Genomic DNA, 19528 nt, shown 5'->3' with positions numbered 1-19528 from the left:
TTGACATACTCGGTAACTTAGGTCTTGGAATGCGGATTGTCAACCACTTTAAACGCTAAACTGCACTTAGCATTTTTCAAGAAAGAATTTATAATTTTTTACTCTATTAAATTAATAAAATCCAATATGTTTTTGAAAACATTACATGAAATTATAGTCAACGAAAGACTATTTATTAAGCTAGTAAATTAGTTTAATAAAGTAAAAGTACAAAGGAATAGATATTTGGTATAATTTAATCCTCGAAATTATCTTGCTCTCACGATATTATTATAATTATTACCGCTTAAAATATCTAAATTGCGTGTCAAGATAAATTTTCTCTAACCCGGGGTATAATTTTACCCGAGGTAAATTATAAAAAAGTCTTGAGTGGTTATAGATTGACACTTTGTTATAATTAGACGATGGAGCGCGAGCACAAGGGTAAACTGGGCCTGGACCAGCTGCTGATCAAACCCGTGCAAAAGATCCCGCGGTATGAGCTGCTGATACAGAGATTGCTAAAGCACACAGACCCTACGCATCCCGATTACGAGTTGCTGCAGGCCGCGCAGAAAGAGGTACACGAGCTGGTCGTGAAAATCAACTGCACGGAAAGGGAGTCACTCGAGTGGGAACAACAGCAGACAACGTTAAGGGAGGTCCAGGCCCTCGTCGAAGGCCTCGCCGGGATCGTAACGAACGACAGGTATTAATGGCCAACGAGTTTTATTTACGATTTTTGTGACAGTCGAGGATGATCTTTACTGATAGCAAACTGACTGATCTGAACGATTTTTAACAGAACAATATATTTGATCACCTGGTTCCGATGGCTGATCTCGAATTTACCTTCGATTTACAATCATTTTTCAGCATAATATTTTTGCGTCAATAAAACGCATCTACTACAAATTATTTTTTTAATTAATTAATTTCCAGCAAAGTGCGGAAAAATAATAGAGTGAGAGTAGTCTTGATTAAGATGTGGAAATTGTAATTAATTTTGTTCAATTTATAGAACGTACTCAAAATCATATTTTGTCATATTTTTCAACTCATATTTTCCTGGTTTCTAAATATTTGAGCATCAAGTGTTTATTTCGAGCTATATAATAATGAAATATATAGATTGCGGTTGATATTTAACACAGCATTGTGTAATTTAATAAACTAAAGTATATTTTAGTTTCATAATTTAATTAAATGATATAAAAATGTTGTTACAGTCTGCTGTCGTTATATCAATCTTTTAGAATAGCCGTTTCAAAGCAAATGTTTAAAGGCGTAAATGATCGGGAGAAAATGCATGTATCATAAGTGATTGAGAAACTGTCTCGTCGCAGTAACATTTTCCAATAAATTGTCGGTTATTGCTGTGACAGAAACATCGTTCCACTTCACGCGCTTTTCTGTGCCAATCGCGTCGCACGCGTTACATCGTTTTTCCACCGGACTTATTTAGCCGTCGGAATCGGGGTATCGATTATCAATAATAATGTGTTGTGGTGGAAACTGGCCGCGACGCGACAAAAAGATTCATCGAATTTATCGTGTGACACGTTATCCGTTTTTCCTCCCGTAGAGCTTTCGTACGACACGATCTGGTCACCATAGCATCGAATCAGGGCACGCGGAAGGAACGGGCTTTATTTTTGTTCTCCGATCTCCTCGTCATCACCAGCATCAAGCGCAGAAGCGGCACGATAAGAAAACCGTCAACGTACGTATCCTTGACAAGAATATCTGAAATATATTCAAATGAAAAACATAGTATAAAATATTGCGAATTTTCTCTATCAAATAAGGATTTTTCAAATTTATTTTTTTTTAATTTAACTAGATTTTATTCGGCAGATAACATTTTTCGAATAAAATGCGGATGTTGTGGCAATATTTGTAGAAATTTTTTAAAACTTATTTAGAATCAATTTATTTTAATTTTGACATTTTTATTAAAGATATGAAATATTTTTAATTTAAAATTGTATAAATTATATAAATTTTACATTACATGTTTTGATTCGTAAAAGTAAATAATTTAATTTAAAAAATAAAAGAGAAAATTTTTGTGACAATAATAAAGGATAAAAATTCGCAGGAGCACGTGTCCAAACAGCCTGGTTGGTCTACTTGACGCGAACAAATACAAAATGCTGATGCGAATTTCACTGGATGATCTCGAAGTGATGAAAGGTATGATAGAGACACCGATTTACCGAATTACTCGTCATTTTGGAATGAAACTATCTTAAAATCGATTTTCCAGCCAAAGACGAGAATTTAAGGCGAATGGCGCGCGAAGTAGACTATCTTCGAGAAGACTGCACGAAATTAACTCAACTTCAGGAACTCGCCGCGACTTTGCATGGTGCCAAGCAGCAGTTGGAGGATCTTATCAAGGATATGCTGAGTCAGGCTCAACGACAACTAGCAGAAAGAAATGCGGCGCATTCGCAGTTGGCTTGCTTGGAACTAACACTCAATACTCAGTAAGCACACGAGAGAAATTTTATTTTATTTTATTTATTTGGATTTTCGACAAATCATCTCTCGAGAATTAAATGAGAGAGAGAGAGCGCCTAAAATATTAATTAAGATCTGACACACTCAGGTCTTTATTTGTTGCATATTTCGAGAAATTATAATCTTTGCATGAATACAAAATAAATTCTGATATGGAGAATCAATCTGCGATTGGACATACATTTATTTATATGTTTGTTGTTTTATAATTATGCATGAGATACAAAATAAACTAGAAAATTTATGATTAAATCGATTCAACCGATTAAATTTAGCTTGGTTGATAATCAGTTGAGGATAGCTAATTTTGCAAGATTATCGCTCGAAATCCCTTAATCTCTGCCGCGTTTTCCGAGAATCGTTTTCGATCACGTTTCCGCTACGTATACGTGTTGAGAATTTCTAGATCATGATAATTTGATCATGATTGCAACGTGACTCATGTTGTACTTGCGTACTTTATTTACAGAGCCGGAATTGAGAATATATCTGTTATGTTCGCGAAACCTGACAAACGTGCGAGTTGGGAAGAGAGTTTCAACGAAGCCAAACAGAAACTCGGTGAGTAGCTTTACGTCGAGCTTTTCATATTTAGAAAGTCACTCTTAATGAGAAATTTCAAATTAATGTATATGTATATGTGCTTTAAAAATTAATATACACTTTGAAAATAATATTTTTTCGATTTTTTTTAAACAACATTCAGTAGCAATATAGTAAAAGAATATCGAATATTACTTTCTAAATGAATCATTTAATCAATCATAACGTCTCTTGAGAGAATTTTCACAAACAATATCTGTTAAAAATAAAAATTTGAATGAAGGTAATTAAATAAATAGTACGTTACAGATTAAATTACGATCCTAAAATAAACATGACATTTTGTTTATTAAGATTCAACGTTGCCACGCGTATCAACTTGTAAAATCTTGCTATACACATATGTAAAATCTCTATTTTTTATCCTTTCAATTTTTGAATCATAAGCTCACAAGTTGGAGAACATTTTAACCATCTTGCTATTTCACGTGCAGCGCTGTCGGCTGACAGGAGGCCGTGTCCCGAATTCGTGGGACCTCTGCCGATCAGGAAAACGCGAGCTGGCCTCCAGTTCACGTGTGCGGCACCGACGTTGGTGAACGGACAGGGATCGAGGGACGTCTGGGTCTGCAACAGCGATGGTTACGTCGGTCAGGTGTGCGTTCTCAGTCTGAGCCCGGAACCACCGCAGGTCACGTCGTGCAACGGGGTCTGCAACGCCAGGATACTCTGCGTCGCCGGGATACCTGCCTGCACGCCTGGGTAAGATCAACGAGATGAAATTTTAGGCGAGGAGTTGACGAGAGATAATTTCGAGCACAGCTTATGCGGTCGAGGTATCGAAGACACGAGTTTAAAAACGTTGTCTTTTCAGCTCCAACTCGTGCACGTCGAACAACAGTCCGTTCATCAACAGCAAGAGCGGTATAAGCATATCGGTGCAAGACGTGGATGCCAGTGGCGGTAACATACAGTTAGACAGGTAATTTTGTTCCCTCTCTTCATTTAAATGTAACATCTCCAGTTTTATTCAGATGAAGAATCAATTTGATTCAATTTTTATTAAAATATGGGATAATTCATGTGCATCGGTTTAACACATTTATCTTTACCTTTTGCAGTAGCTCGAGCTCCGACGACTCGGACTCGGACGACATTCCATGCGCAGATACGGGCAGCGTGACATTGAGCGGTGACGTGTCGAGTATTGACAATACTACGACGGAGGAGGACGCGAATCAGCCCACGATGTGGCTGGGAACCGAGGACGGTTGCATCCACGTGTACAACTGCAACGACAATATCCGGATCAAGAAGAACAAGGTGAAGATCCAGCACGGCAGCAGCGTGCACTGCATCATGTAAGAACCTTCTCCTAACTTTATTATTATTATTATTATTATTATTATTTTCCATTGATAGTAAATGACTTTTAATGATCTCCATCTCTTACGTAATGCAATAATAATGTTTCAGATACTTGGATAACAAAGTGTTCGTCTCTCTCGCCAATGGAGACATCACTGTTTACGTTCGGGACCATAGTACGTATTGCGATATTTTTCTAATAATGTTTTTTTGGATTTATAATAAAAAATGATGTTTAAAAAATTATCTTATTATATTATTTAAATTTTTATTAAATTATGAAATTTATTTAAATTATTATTAAATTATTAAATTTTTATTTAAAAAATTATTAAATTTATTATATTATTATATTAATTTATTATATTATTCTTATTTTATTTTATTATTATATCGTTATTATATATTATTATATTATTATATTATTATTATAATGTTATTATATTATTATATTAATTTATTATATTGTCAATTATAAATCTGCTTCATTTTCCATTGTATCGCAGCCGGTGGATGGAACACACCGGATCCGACGACGGTATCCGTTGGGACGGTGGCGTCGCCGGTGACCAAGATGCTATCCGTTTCCGGGAAACTTTGGTGCGGCTGTCACAATAGCGTTAAAGTTTTAAACACTCACACCCTGGACATCGAGCACACGTTCACGGTTAGCAGTGACACGAGCCGCGCCGTTTCTTGCATGGCGAATTCCGGGGGCTTAGGCGTCTGGATATCCTTACACAATAGCGCTGTGCTGAGGCTCTTCCATTCCGGTAGCTATGAATGCCTAACGGATATCAATATCGCGCCGGCTGTCACCAAAATGCTTGCCAGTAAGTCTCAACTCTCGAACAACTGAATATCCCCATCATTGTCTTAAGCATCCTCTTAATTATTTCTATTATTTCTATTATTTCGTATATTGCAAGATTTCCACACTTCTTCTTCATAAAATGAATTAAGTTAGAAAAGATAAATTTTAAGATAATAAATATAGTGGGTAATTTTTTATATATTTACCTAATTGTTATAGCTTCTGAGAAATCAAGCTGGTTTAAAATCGATCGGCAAAAATTCTATTAATTTAAAACTGTCCCTTTTCTCTAATCTTGCCTAATAAAAATGTTTGCCATTAAAAGATACAATCAAAATGCATATAACAAATTTATCTTTCACAAGTTTGTTGAAAAATAAAATCGTGTTTTATTCTAATTCGCTTGATCGACGGCAACGGGGCTTCAGGGCCTTAAGGGCGAGATTCGGCATTTATTTTAACGGAAGCGTTAAATTTGCTGCAGGTTGCGATGACATAATTCGGCAGCACAAGGCCGCGTGTCTCAGGGTTACCGCACTGTTGGCTTGCAACGAGCTGCTCTGGATCGGTACGAGCGCCGGCGTGCTGCTCACCGTGCCAATTCCCCATATAAAGCCATCCACTCAGAGGATGTCGCAGCCACCGATCGTGACTGGTGCGTATTGACGTCACATTCTCGTCACATTCTGTCGCCGTTATTATTGCGCCGTGATATAATTAGAAAGCTGGCCGACATCCCAAATCGCGCCCGATGCCCGTCCGTGCGGAAGGATACAGAAGCGATCGATCAGTGTCAAGTTTTCTTTTTTTTCTCCTCCCCTCGGCGTAGGACGTAACACATTAATCGTCCATTTTATATACAATTAATATATCGTATATACAGGGTGTCCCATGACCGAGGGTCCATACTTTAAGGGCGTGTTGCTGATGCCATTTAGAGTAAAAAGAGTTTGATAAACATATGTCCGCAAATGCTTCCTAACAGAAATACAAGTATTGAAAGTTATAGAATATTTTAAAAAAGAAAGACATTTAGGAAAGAAAAGAAAGACATTTAATTTAATTTGTTCATTTACGAATTCTGTTCAAAATGACATCTTGCAGATTCAATACAAAGTCTTGCCTTGCATAAAAGTGATCTAACAGTTTGCTCCACCATTCCAGGAGAATTTTTAATTTGTTGCCGCATCCATAATTTTGTTAATAAGTTTATCCCTATTGTGAGATTGTTTCGCATAAACCATCGACTTCATATGCCCCCAAAGAAAGTAAATAAAAATGTAAACAATAACAGACTAATAGAAAATGTTTGTTAGGAAGCATTTGCGGGCATATGTTTATTAGACTTTTTTACTCTAAATGGCATCAGCAACACGCTCTTAAATTATGGACCTTCAGTCATGGAACACTCTGTATAGTATTTCGATAAAAAAGTTCGTTGTCGATTATTGGCGCTTACACCTGGATCCGAAATCCTTCCGATCTGTAATAAGGAATTTTACTTCGTCCCGCGCAGGAATCCCTCATGGACACACGGGACACGTGCGCTTTCTCACCTGCGTGGAAACCCCGAGCCCCTCGAAACCCGACCCTCGTCCGAAGGTGAATCGTTATTCATTGAAGTCGAGCAAAACGCAGCAGAACAATATCAATCGCGGCAAACTCCTGGTGATATCCGGCGGAGATGGTTATGAGGACTTCCGTGGACCTCAGGCATCCGCGGAGCTGCAGGCCGGTCGCGAGGACTCCACGAATCATCTGCTGTTGTGGAAAGTGTGATATAATCTCGTACGACCCGAGGTAAAGGATAAGGAAAATATTTAAAGAGAAATTTATTTAAAATATATAGATTATGCCAAAAATGTGTACATAAGCGACATTAATTATACATATTATTTTAAATGTACGTCGTTATTTGTGGAAGAGATGAAATTTATGGAATATTTATAGTCGTAGAAAAATGCAGGACTTTGTCGTTTCTACAGAAAATTTGTCACTTATTTTAAAATGTGCTTCTTTCATTATCGGATACAATCTTTTTTCTAATATTTTTATTAACACCTTATGTTAAATAATATTTTTTTATCATGTTGAACAATGTTCAGGATGATGCAGTAGCCACTTTACATCTAGTAAGTATTACACCGTGCACACACATACATACACACAAATACACATACACATATACACATACGCAGACACATTATTTTATTGAAAAATTTTAAATTTGATATCCAACTTGTCCAGTAGAATTTAGATATATATAGTTTGTCACTTATTTACGCACATATTTCCTGTAGCAACTGACTTTATTTTTTATTGTATTAATTTTTTACTATAAAATATTGTCCTTTATTGTCTTTTTTAAAAAAAAACCAGAAAACTTTCATTTCTTCAGACAGATAAGATTCTTATATTTTTTAAAAAGACTCTTTAAATAACATTTATTATATATTACTTTTGCAGGCATGCTTATATTTAATGTGACAAAATTAAAACAAAAAGATAACAATTTAATTCCATTGCAAGAAATATATTCAATGTAATTTTTATTGTATTGAAAAATTAGTTCTTTCCTGTGATTTTGGTTGACAAACACTAGTTTTAGTCTCCATTTAAATATCAACCATTTTAATATCAAAATTAGTGACTATAGATCTACAATAATTATTTATATAATTATTTTATCGATAAAATATAATTTGGAAAAAAAAGATATAGGTAAAAACAAGAAATTCGCGATAATTATCGTGATGCGAAAATACGTAACAATTATTATTAATTTTAAATAACTATTACTATATATAATTCATTATCTATTCATGCGAATGATAGTGAATGATAGTGATCAAGTTTGCTTCGGAGAGAGGCAGTTTTAGTTGAACATGCTTGATCTTGGATAGATCTATAATCACCGCGAATTATCGCGTGGAGGGACAATTTGACAAAATTGCTTGCATTGTAGGCAAGGGTCGCGGTAAACGAAAGCCGGCATGACACGCCGTGGGAATCGTTGTTGTACGCGCAGCACAAGGATGGATGCCATCGTCGTCGTCTGATCGTGGCCGATCAGGACGCGCCGACAGGCCGGGTTTTCAAGGAACGCGGTAGGATCCTCTGGCTGATACTAGCCGAATGGATTAAGGGCAAGATGCGGGAGCTGCACTACTCCCAGGATGTGAGGAAGTATCGATTATAGTTCGCGCGGGAGTTCCAACTCATCGAGGACGGTCTCGGACCATCTCTTTTTATCTCGTTTTTACGCGATCCACGAACGGATGTTGTCCGTCGTTGTTTGGCCGTCATCAGTCGCACACATTTGGTGCAGAGTCTACCAATGACAAGTGCTCGATGGCCAATTTTTTTATTATATATATATATATATTTTTCTGAATAATAATATTGTGAAACAATTGTTGCATAATATCTAGAGACTTGAATGTTTGTGTAAAAATTTTACATATATTTTCCCTCACATTGTAGATTATCAAGTTGTTAGCAATTTGTTTTATATTTATTTCGATGCTGTATTTGTAATATTTATTACGTAACATGACGAATTTCTCTGCATTGAGCACGTGTCTTTGGTAAATAAAAGCGGATACATCGCGGATATTGAATGTTATGTTGGAAACTTGATAGGATCTGATTCTAAATGTAGTTCTCGATGTCGATGTATGTTTGCCGTATATACAAAGACGGGATTTCAAGCGTGGTCCACGTGGTAAATTAACATACTCCCAAACGACACGAAAGTTGAAAAAACAAACTACAAACTTGCTACATCTTTTAAATAACGAGTGTTTTTTGAACGTTTGTGTCACTCGGGTTTGTTCTGCGAACACATGTTTTCTCTTAGTTGCACTTTTTAATATCTTATAAATCTAAAACACAGAATAAACGTACAGCTTCTAAAGGAGAGGAAGAAAGAGAAAGAGATAGAGAAAAATATATTCAAAAAATAATAAAAAGTGCAACTGATTAAAATATGTGTGTTAACGGGCTGACTTATGATCAAAAATAATTAAATCATCGACATCGATAAATCGACGATAGTGAAGTACCTGGCAGGGCGTTGAATCGAGCTTATATATGTGTATATGTATCAACACTGGCCTAAATCAATTAGCAGATATATAGAGATCTATAATTTGTTATGATTACTAAAAGTGCCAAAAAATAAAATAAAACGAAAATTTACTCCCCGTTTGTCGATCAAAAATACTGACGTACTTGATTATTTCTACATACGTTGTATAAAATGTAACTCGATGTGTTCGTGTTAATTGTTGAGGAATTTATCGGATCTATGTACATCAAAGGCGTAAAAGCTAGATTAATTTGATACAAAAATTATTTATTTATTTGAAAGGCGAGAGAAAGAAAGAGACACTTAAAGCTTTCGCTTAGAGGTGAATATTTTTACATTTTATCTGGATTTTATTACTTTTATTATTTTCTAGTTAAGATCACAAGTCAGTGAAAACAAGTTTATATACTGCAAGTCAGTATAAGTGCCAATAAACCTTTCCTGAATTTGTCATCATGTACGCGTTTTATTATATTTTATTCGTCTTTACATTGTTTATATAAAAGTTATTACAAAATTTTAGAGTCCAGTTTTAAATTTACACAAATTTAACTTAATTATAACAGATACTTAGAGGCGATTATCTTCAAATTTCTGAATTTTCCTTAATATTTAATTTATGCATGAGAAAATTGTGTTAAAAAGAGTAAGAAATGTCAACTTAATTATACATTCTTTGGTAGACAGTTTCTTACTTATTTACTCTTATATAAAAATACATCATCTAATTTATAATCGGAAAAAGTATTGTAAATCTAATAATACAAGAGAAATTTTAAAAGGTTGTGCACCACTGCTTTTGTACGATCGTGATAATTAATAATTTAGTCATTTACACTCGCTGCTTCTGCAGGAGCTCTTTGCAATCAATGTCGAATAATATAGTAATTTGGAAGCACATTTAATTCAAAATAAGAATCTGATAATAAAACTTGCAGCGCATTTAACAAGAAAATACGCGATAATTTATCGCGTCTATTAATCTTATGTGATAATATTAAATATTCGAAGAATTAATTACCATTTTAACTTTTAGCTAAAAACATGCAACATTGATTGCTATAAGTATGCAGTCGCGTGTGATTTAAATAAAGTTGACAGTCTTTAATAAAGTATACGTACGCCTGACAATAATTAAATGATAATGAACCTCGAATTATACACGAGACCAACCGAAGTTGTATGTATATAAAAGTCATCAATGTTTCTGCTTGTAACATCCTTCGTTGTTCATGAAAACAAGCGACTGTAAAAGCAACGGCCAAGTAATTATTCCAATTATCCGCGAATGTAGTGATTTACGTGGTGTTGAATTTAGTTAATATTTAATTAATGGTGAGTAAATTGCTTGCAATATTTGCAGCGAAAAAAGTATGACAAATTTATAAATTAAGTACAATGGATATTATTATATTAAACGTCAGATGAAAAATTGTGCGTAACTTAAAGTTTATTATCATCTTACGCAGCGTTTTGGCTTTCACGGTTTATCATTCGAATATATACTCAAGACAGGCAGATCTTTTTAGATAAAAAAATATAATATTTATCGTTCTACGCAATCTCTTGGTCTTTCCATTTCTAATGTTCGACGATTCTATTTATGTGTGTATGTCGATTATAATGTCTGAATCAGGATTTGGCGCACTTATTTAACGCATAAAAATCATATTTTGTCTCTCAAAAGAATATATTATGAAATTATATAAATTTTTCGAATTAAGGCAACTGAAAATACATGTATGAATGTGAACGATATGTAATCTAAGTATAACACTTCGATCTCCAAGAGATCGTTCTTGAAGCAAATATACACGGTGTAACGTTACGGAATGTAGGAAAAATGTTGAGATATTCATGCGCTTTCAGGGAATTGTAATTTAAATTAAAAGAAAAAATTGTATTAGAAATATGTTTTATTGGAAACAATACATGTCGACAATGCTAAATAAACAGAAAAATCTTTATTAGGAGTACATATGTAATATTTTAATGTCTAACAGAAACGTGATAACAGATGACATAATTTAATGCTGAAATATATATTGCATCTTTCTTTTATATTATAAATAAATTATAATATATAAGAGAGCAAAAACATATACGCAGAGAGCGCAATCAATATAACTTCTGATTGACGTTACATGCTGTATACGCACTACACAATGTATACATAAATTTTAATTAAACTTGCATTTGTGAGAAATGTATACGTTTTTCGAGCGAGACTCCGATTCTTTTTCGATAGTGAGTACATAAGTTATATTTTCAATATTGTCAGTGTCTATGGGCGAGTTATCTGCTTCGACACACGTGATTACATTTGTATCATATATAATGTCATTCGATACTTCTTTTGGTTTATTATTAATTATATCTCGCTGCGCTACATCACTTCGAATATCATAATATATAGCAGGTAGCGCGCGACGTGGGACGATACCTTAGATTCTGCACAAGGAATGCGAAGTGTATGTTTGCATTCTACCCCTTTTGTACGTGTGCGAGAGCATTTGTGGATGTGTGCTTGTTCCGGAGACCGGAATCGTGATTTAGAGAGAATTTCGAATTAACATTTATTATTCCAAAATTGTTGAACGCGCGCAAATACTATGCGAATACCGTGCGATATACGCAAGATATTAACATATATATGTATGATACTATGTACAAATAACAATGTTCGTTTAAAATAAAGCCGTTTACAAATATACTGACGACATTGCTACGCTCTACGTTGCAATGCTACGTTGAATATATATGTATAATTTTCGTATAATTTTATTTTATTTTTATTTCGTATAATTTTTTTTAATTTCGTATCATTTTTGTTGCGTTGAAAAACGTTTCGGACGCATGATATAAGAATGCTTGCTAAATGATAAAACTACATCTTTTATTTTATAAATATTCTGAATTAGAAAAAAATTTGTAAGAACATATAGCTTAAAAAAACTAGATTCCTTTCCCCTTAAAATATACTTTTCAATATTCTATTTTTTTTTAATTTCCATATTTGGAGAATACATTTTTTTCATTCAACTCTAAATGCATTGCATTTTGATTGCCTGCGTAATTAATACGCTCTATTACACAGGCAACTAATAAATCCGTCATTTATTTTATTTTATGCTTATTACTGACTAGAAGCTTACATAGACATGTATTTAAGTAAAAAATCGATTCATCATTTAAATCGATTCAAGTATATGTTTTATCTATAAACTGAAACTCTTTCTTTAAGTAATTTTGATTTTGTACGCAAAAAACTCAAATTGCACTGCGCAAAATAATATCTCCCGGTATCGAAACGATCCAAGAATTGATACGTGATTTTTCAATCGCTTTAGAAAGATCATTCGCACAGGCCGGTCTCAAAGAGATGCCGATGCCATGACGAGATGCGAATTGTGCTCCTCGCTGACAGGTGTCGATGGAGCCTCAGTAATCGGCGTGGGTGGATCACCGCTGCTACATTGATGATCTGTTGTTCCTTGCATAAAATAAGTTTCGTGACAATTATGCGAAATTTAATTTTTTTTATTTTGTCTTACCAATAATAATATCCCACATCTTTAATTACACAATATACTAGTCGCAGTTAAATATTCTATTTTTTTTATCTATACATGATACATATTAATCATGTAAATTATACTTGCTTATAATACAAGCAATTAACTTGTAATTAAAATAAAATTCACATATTTATTCAAGTATTATCATGTAAACTCTTGGCCACGATAAAAGGATATTCTCGATTCTTTGATATTCAAATTTTGGTCATCTCACCTGTAAACGAATTGGAACGGCTCCGATCCGGCCAACAGATCCTACAGAGCGGTTTTAGCAATCGAAATCTCGGTCGTGGTACTCGCAAAAGAACATAAATATACGGATCCAAGGTGAAGTGAATACATAAAAGAATGTCGGCTATGATATGGAAGATACGAATTAACTTCCGTGTAGTGATCGCTGTTTGTGGTAGCTGCATCACCAATTGAGCCAACGGAATAGAAATCTATGAGCGAAATTTAAAAAAAAAACATAAATAATTTCTAATAAACGAATGATAATTGAAAAAAAATATACATATAATAAAATATTTACAACTTTGTATTATAAAATCTTTCCTTTCAGAAAAATTTTTATAGGTGAAATATAAATTCTATGCATTTTTTAAATAACATATCTGTATATTTTTTTTATTAAATTTAATATAAGGAAGAAAAATGTTCAAATATGTTTCGAAAGCGTAGAAAAATTATTTCAATTTTTTTTCTATCAAATTGCGATTTTTCTAAACACAAAATTTTCCGTCATCTAACAAAATTGTCAACAGGATAAAATCAATTCAATGACTATCAGAATACTGGCTCGCGGATGTCTCGATGGCTCGTACGTGAAACTATTTTCAAATATTCATTATTCGTTCCTGTTGACCTTCGTCGCTTTTAAAGCGGAAACGTACGTATTTTTTATTTGTTTTGATGATATATAAATAATTACGATTATTGTTTCCGGCGAGAAGATTTGCTGTGTAAATCAATTAATTTAAAAATTCGATTCATTGTTTTCTTTTCACACAATTTTATCATAAATTAAAACTAATTGAATTCGCCAAACTTACCATATGTGGCATCCAGCAAATAACGAATGATATCGATAATACAGCCATCAATCTCGCAAATGCCTTTTCCTCAATCGTAGCAACTTCTGGTCGATTCGGAGGCCCGGCTATGGTTAGCAAGGGTTTTGCTCGCGATGAAGCTTTACAGATTCGCCTGAGAGAACCTGCGCGGCGACTTATTCTATTCAAAGCTCTAGAGACCGCCAAATTGCACCAGACAATGGACAAACATAAAACTGTACCTAAAAAGTCAAAATAATCAGTATAATATAAAGATGATGGTCTTCTAACATTCTTTTTGCTAGAAACAGAATCATAATTATGTAATTTTTCATTTATATTCAACAGTACATAAATATATATGTGTGTGCAGCTTTTTTTTAACAAGTTTTTTGCCTAATTTTGAACAAATTTTAATGAATATATTTACTGACCGAAAACAAACCATACGTAAGCATAAGCAATGTCAGTCGGCTCTGTGGCTTCCCTATAACGGACGCAACGTTCGTCTTTATAGTACAATCCAAAGCCCATAACTGGAAGACTGGTCGTCGCCAGCGCGACCAGCCAAAGACTCAACATACAACGTACAATTACCGGATACGTCACCTGCTGGAAATACATGCGTGCCATCCATTAAGATATCAAAATATTACGATGCAAGCATCGTTTTTTCGCTTGCATGACGCAATGATTAAATATTGAGATACCCGAGGAATCAGTTCGATTGACTCTACAACGTAAGATAACTTTTTTTCTCCAAATGCTTTAAACTTTAGAAGTCAAATCTAAGCACGATACACAATTTATCCCGTGACAGACAATTATGTATTAATCAGGGTCGCTAAAAGTGACAATTCTTTTGTTTGGAGCTTATACATTTTTATTGATTTATTTTCTTCTATTTTTAGTGTTCAAAAATAATCTGATCTCATCCTTAATGAAAAATTTTAATCAAAATATCTAGGGAGAGAGAGAAAGAGAAACTTCTTAAAAAAAAATTAATTTATATTTTTATGAATCAAATTTCTGTCCCAGAACTCATATTATTATCTTTTCTTCTAATGATTACTAGTGCCATAAAAATCAAGTTACCAAGCTTTGAGATCTATATGTGAGATTTTTTCTAAAGCAAACTCTCAAGACATTAAATTTATTACCTCCCAATAGTCGCGTAAATCGTTATTACTTCTTCTTCTACATGATTGGGAATTATATGCCCCTTACTCTCTGCTTCAGCAAGATCAAAAGAGGAAAAATATGAGATCTAATAAACGAGAAAAGGAGTAGTTCAATTTTGTTTCTCTATATTTTCACATGCGAGTCTCTCATTTCACATTATAATACATCGTGCTTTGCTTCGACGAATTGCGTCATTTCGGGCATTTCGAGAGTATCTTTTCTAAATTTTTACAGAATTTTTAAAAGTGATCATGCAATTTTGAGATCCGTGAAATTAATATTCGAGATCCCATATTAAAGTATGTCTTTAAAAACAGTTAAACCAATATCGATAAATTGATCGATTCTTTGACGGTTTTATATCAGTTTTATACAATCATTTTTAGGAATATCGGAAAAATCGGAAGTACTATTAGAAGCGAAAAGAAATATCACCTTTCTTAACAAATTTTTAAAATTAATCATACATTTTTTCATGAAAGATAGATATTTCATTTATACAAAGAAGCAAATTTTAAATTTCTCCTTTTCCGATTTCACGATAATATATTTATATATATTTCGGAATCAATATATAACAGATTATTAAAACAATTTTAATTTCAATCTTTTTAATTTATTTTAAATTACTATTTTCAAGAATAATGTAAAATAAAATTTAATTTAGACAAGATAATATTATAAAATTTTTAACTATTTAATAAAATGCTTTTGACTATTTAATAAACTATTTAATAAAATACTCTAACATATTATTGTAATATTGTTCATGCGTCAAATATATAGACAAGTAATATCATAAATGTTATAGCGTAGAAAAAGGAAGTAATAAAATTCTTACTTACATGTTTGTTCTTATAAGTGGTATTGATTAACGATTAAGAGACATGATGTATTGAAAATTACAGTTCAATCTATTTTTGGAACAATAAAGTGATGTGTGCTCTATACATTAAAAATCATCGATCGTGAGTTGAACAAAAAACCTATATCGAAATGTTTAAATATTCAAAGCATTATGTTGAAAATCAAAATTGAAATAAATTTAAAATTTAATATAAGTTTGAACTTTTAACTAATTTAACTTAATCTTTCTCTCCACTAATTTCTTATTAAATTTCTAATTTTTATGACTATAATACTTGTTGAATTAAATTGTTAATTTAAATTCGCGTTAATTTATCATAATTGTACTTATTAAATCAATATGAGTTGCAAATTATTACTTGATGATATTTTTGAGAAAAAATATCCCAGATTAAGTTTTTTTTAGAAAAGTTAATATCTTGATAGTAAGTGATATAAGAACAAGATTAATCATCTTCAATTAATTGCAATCTTGGGTACTGCTTCTGTAGATGATCACAGTGTATACATTGACGTTTTATTATTAGAGTATGAAAAACATCAACCTTATCTATTCTGCGTTACGATCGATACCTTCTTAATTATAGTGCTTCTATAAAAAGAAATTCTAGAAGAAATTGTTCATTTATTGAAATTTGATAATTTAAGTTAATGTTTTTGTACAAATAAATAATAATAATTTAAAATAATAATTTACGAAAATAGTTCCTACTCCGATTCGTCAATCAATTGCAAATTTTTTACGCTTTTACCTCTTCATCGTAATATCTTTGACCACTCTATAAACGTCGTAGAACTTTAAAATATTTCTACGGCACACGTGTATAAATTTTCTTACGCACGCCAGCTCATTCGCATAAAGCGAAAACATGTCATGAATTATAACGTGCAGTTTACTTTAGCGATGTGAGTAATCTTGTTAACTATAGGTTTATTAAAAGAATCTATTTTTCTAAAAAATAATTACATAGTTTTTCTGTTGATTCAATTTATTCTGTATGAAAAAAATTAAACCGTAAAGATAAATTAAATAAAGTAAAAATTTTTACTTTATTTAATTTATCTTTCTAATTTAATTTTATAACTTAAAATATTAGCAAAATAAAAAATTCCTTAGAAAGAATACAAAAGATCCGTAACAAAGATTTAATTCAGGCTTAATATTTAAAATATAAATCTCAACATATTCTTTGGATTAATTAATAATGATTTAAATTACTCGAGAAATGTCGATGGCGAAGAACAAACTGCCTCTGTGAACCTCCGTATAATTAGCTTTCCTTTAATTACGTTGATTATCCTAAAGCTAGGCTCACCTTTTGATACAAGAAGGGTCTAGTCAAAGCCAACCATCTTTCTGCTGCCATAACAATGGCAACGCAACCGCTAAAAAGTCCAAAAAGTCGCCAAACCACACGTAGAGAGCAAAATATTCTCATGGACGTTGCACCAGCTACATAAATAGTGACATACATTTGTACCAACATCCCTAATAATGCCACGAGATCGTTGGTTGCTAGACAACGCAGCATTAGCAGATGCTTACGGTTTCTTCTCTAAAATAAAATGATAAAATGAAGAAAATTAATGTAATAAATCTTTAATTTATAAAATAATTCAAAATAATTGAAAGTAATTAAAAATAAAAATTATATTTATATATTAAGCTATTCTAGAAAAGCTAAAAAGCTTTAGAAACAAAAGCTTTAAGATTTTAATAAAAAAACTTACTTGTTATCTCCGAGATTGACTTAAAAATTATTTTCCCGAATTTATAAGTCAAAATTAATTAACAAAATTTTAAGGATTATTTATTTCATAATTAATTGTGAAAGAAAGCATTTGTTACATTTCTATTATTTGTAATAAGTAATTTTTTATCTATAATATTTTTGTATTATTAAGCAAATTATTGTATTTTAAATTTAATAATAATATGACATTATAATTTATGCAATATATAAAGCATTTCATTAATTAATTAATATATGAAGAAGAAAATAATCTTATATCGTTGAATTACCTTATCTTTGTGGAACAGGATAACCAGAGCGGATATGTTGCCGATGACACCGGTTATATAAACTAATGTTAATACAAATTGCGAAACGAAAGACACGTGTCTCTTCGGTACAATGCTAGCTATTGCATCGGGCATCATCGTCGGCTTAGTAAAATTTGACAAAGTATAATTCTGCCAATTATCCGTTAACATGATTGTAATTTTTACAATAATTTCCGGGTTTAAAAATTTAGCTCTTCTCACTTAAAGTTTGCTTGTTCGAATTTGTCGCAAAATTTAAACGCGATCAAACACAATATAATAATAACAACTTGATGTTATTGTTTGCCAACTGGTTTACATAAATTGTTATAATTTGACATAAATTTCTCTTGGAGTGTCGATTAGCAATTATTATTTTCCAAACTTAACGCAATTGTTTAGAAACATCGATTAATTTAATCATTTGACGTATATATTTTTCTTTTTCTTGCTTTTGTTTTTTGATTGATTTAAGTTATAATAAATTCAAAGTAAATCCAGATAAACTTTTCTTGTCACATAAAGCATGCGAGTCATTTATATTTATATAGTTTCAATGCGTCGTATTCTTGTTTTTGTATTTTCAGATATAAATGTTACATGTTATTGCTATTCACATGCATATATTTTTAACATTTAATACAAAAAGATGCAGTAATGCTAAACGAGAAACTCAAAGTCAAATTTATGTTGAATTTTAATAAGACTAATTCTAAATCAGTGATAAAAAGATGATTTAAAGAGCTCTTAAATGATTTTAGATAGAAACTTGTTCATTAATTCTATATTGAAAGAATACTCTTTTTGAAGAAGAAATGGATGAGATATTCGAAAACAATTTCTGCGCAAAATTCGCAATAGTAATTAATTGCAAAAATATTACAAAATAATTAATGATAAAGATAATTAATTGTGAAAAGAAAATATTAAAATGAAAAATTACTCCAAATTACCAATATTAACTAGTTGAAAATAACAAGAAATCGTATATAAATTTCAAAGTATATTAATCTTAAATCAATCAATCATGCTGGAAATAAGAATTACAGAAAAACTTTACAAGATTTTTTCTTGCATTTTTATTCATTTAAGAATTTTATAAAAGAGAAGCAAAAATTTCGACGCGGCAAAAATTACGAAAATTCAGAAAATCGCGATCGTTTCTCTGCAGATTCATTCTTCGAGTCGATCACTCTGTCTCGTGATACTTAGGATTCTTCAAGACGAGGCTTGACACGATTTTACCTAAATCGTAGTTTATCGATCAAGGTTGTTGATCTGATCCTTATATCGATAAGAAACGCCGATCACTCGTCGCGCTCTTCTCGTCGCAGGTAATCCTGGAGAGTCAACGATCGACGAAATAAACCTGCGAATCTCCCGGTCAAAGCTAAACACAGAGATCTTGAATTAAAGATTTCTATAGTATCTTGAAGGGTAGAGTATTCCTTCGAGCGGAGTCGCCGTCTGACTGATTGATAC

General features: G+C 32.3%; 2 protein-coding genes across 8 annotated transcripts in view; one reads left to right on the top strand and one right to left on the bottom strand.

The window, feature by feature from the left end:
- LOC105248614 (rho guanine nucleotide exchange factor 17) overlaps nucleotides 1-12040 on the top strand; it is a 58309-nt gene extending 46269 nt beyond the window's left edge. For 3 of the 5 annotated variants that reach the window (XM_011253497.3, XM_011253496.3, XM_020026683.2), the window contains exons 13-25: nucleotides 405-691; nucleotides 1568-1705; nucleotides 2084-2178; nucleotides 2252-2474; nucleotides 2978-3069; nucleotides 3546-3813; nucleotides 3926-4033; nucleotides 4173-4412; nucleotides 4528-4595; nucleotides 4926-5252; nucleotides 5715-5888; nucleotides 6750-7033; nucleotides 8199-12040. In XM_011253497.3, coding sequence (XP_011251799.2) covers nucleotides 405-691; nucleotides 1568-1705; nucleotides 2084-2178; nucleotides 2252-2474; nucleotides 2978-3069; nucleotides 3546-3813; nucleotides 3926-4033; nucleotides 4173-4412; nucleotides 4528-4595; nucleotides 4926-5252; nucleotides 5715-5888; nucleotides 6750-7012 — 2283 coding nt within the window. In that variant the 3' untranslated portion in view covers nucleotides 7013-7033; nucleotides 8199-12040. Of the gene's footprint in view, nucleotides 1-404; nucleotides 692-1567; nucleotides 1706-2083; nucleotides 2179-2251; nucleotides 2475-2977; nucleotides 3070-3545; nucleotides 3814-3925; nucleotides 4034-4172; nucleotides 4413-4527; nucleotides 4596-4925; nucleotides 5253-5714; nucleotides 5889-6749; nucleotides 7034-7338; nucleotides 7366-8198 lie in introns of all 5 variants that reach the window. The other 2 variants (XM_011253498.3, XM_011253499.3) reach the window with 2 other exon arrangements.
- Nucleotides 12041-12295: 255 nt separating this feature from the next.
- Nucleotides 12296-18606, bottom strand: LOC105248615 (prostaglandin E2 receptor EP3 subtype). 3 transcript variants are annotated; one of them, XM_011253502.3, is made up of 6 exons: nucleotides 18026-18606; nucleotides 17319-17558; nucleotides 14388-14565; nucleotides 13954-14195; nucleotides 13116-13344; nucleotides 12296-12807 (listed from the first exon to the last, which is right to left on the bottom strand). In XM_011253502.3, exons 1-6 carry the CDS (start codon nucleotides 18215-18217, stop codon nucleotides 12698-12700), a joined length of 1191 nt encoding a protein of 396 aa, XP_011251804.1. In that variant the 5' UTR covers nucleotides 18218-18606; the 3' UTR covers nucleotides 12296-12697. The 3 variants fall into 3 exon arrangements, with proteins under 3 accessions (XP_011251804.1, XP_011251803.1, XP_011251802.1); XM_011253501.3 differs by having other exon boundaries at nucleotides 12316-12816; nucleotides 14388-14562; XM_011253500.3 differs by having other exon boundaries at nucleotides 12317-12816.
- Between the last annotated feature and the right edge of the window lie 922 nt (nucleotides 18607-19528).

Source organism: Camponotus floridanus, unplaced genomic scaffold (assembly GCF_003227725.1).
Source record: "Camponotus floridanus strain SB8 unplaced genomic scaffold, Cflo_v7.5 scaffold10, whole genome shotgun sequence".
Taxonomy (NCBI): domain Eukaryota; kingdom Metazoa; phylum Arthropoda; class Insecta; order Hymenoptera; family Formicidae; genus Camponotus; species Camponotus floridanus.
This window is presented reverse-complemented; position numbering and strand designations above follow the sequence as displayed.

What these genes read in the sequence shown, in the direction of transcription:
- LOC105248615 (XM_011253500.3), bottom strand. Translation starts at nt 18,217, where the DNA reads ATGTTAACGGATAATTGGCAGAATTATACTTTGTCAAATTTTACTAAG. An exon ending in TCCTGTTCCACAAAGATAAG is followed by an intron (nt 17,559 to 18,025) that starts GTAATTCAACGA and finishes ATTTTATTTTAG; the next exon opens with AGAAGAAACCGTAAGCATCT. An exon ending in GACCCTTCTTGTATCAAAAG is followed by an intron (nt 14,566 to 17,318) that starts GTGAGCCTAGCT and finishes ATGTATTTCCAG; the next exon opens with CAGGTGACGTATCCGGTAAT.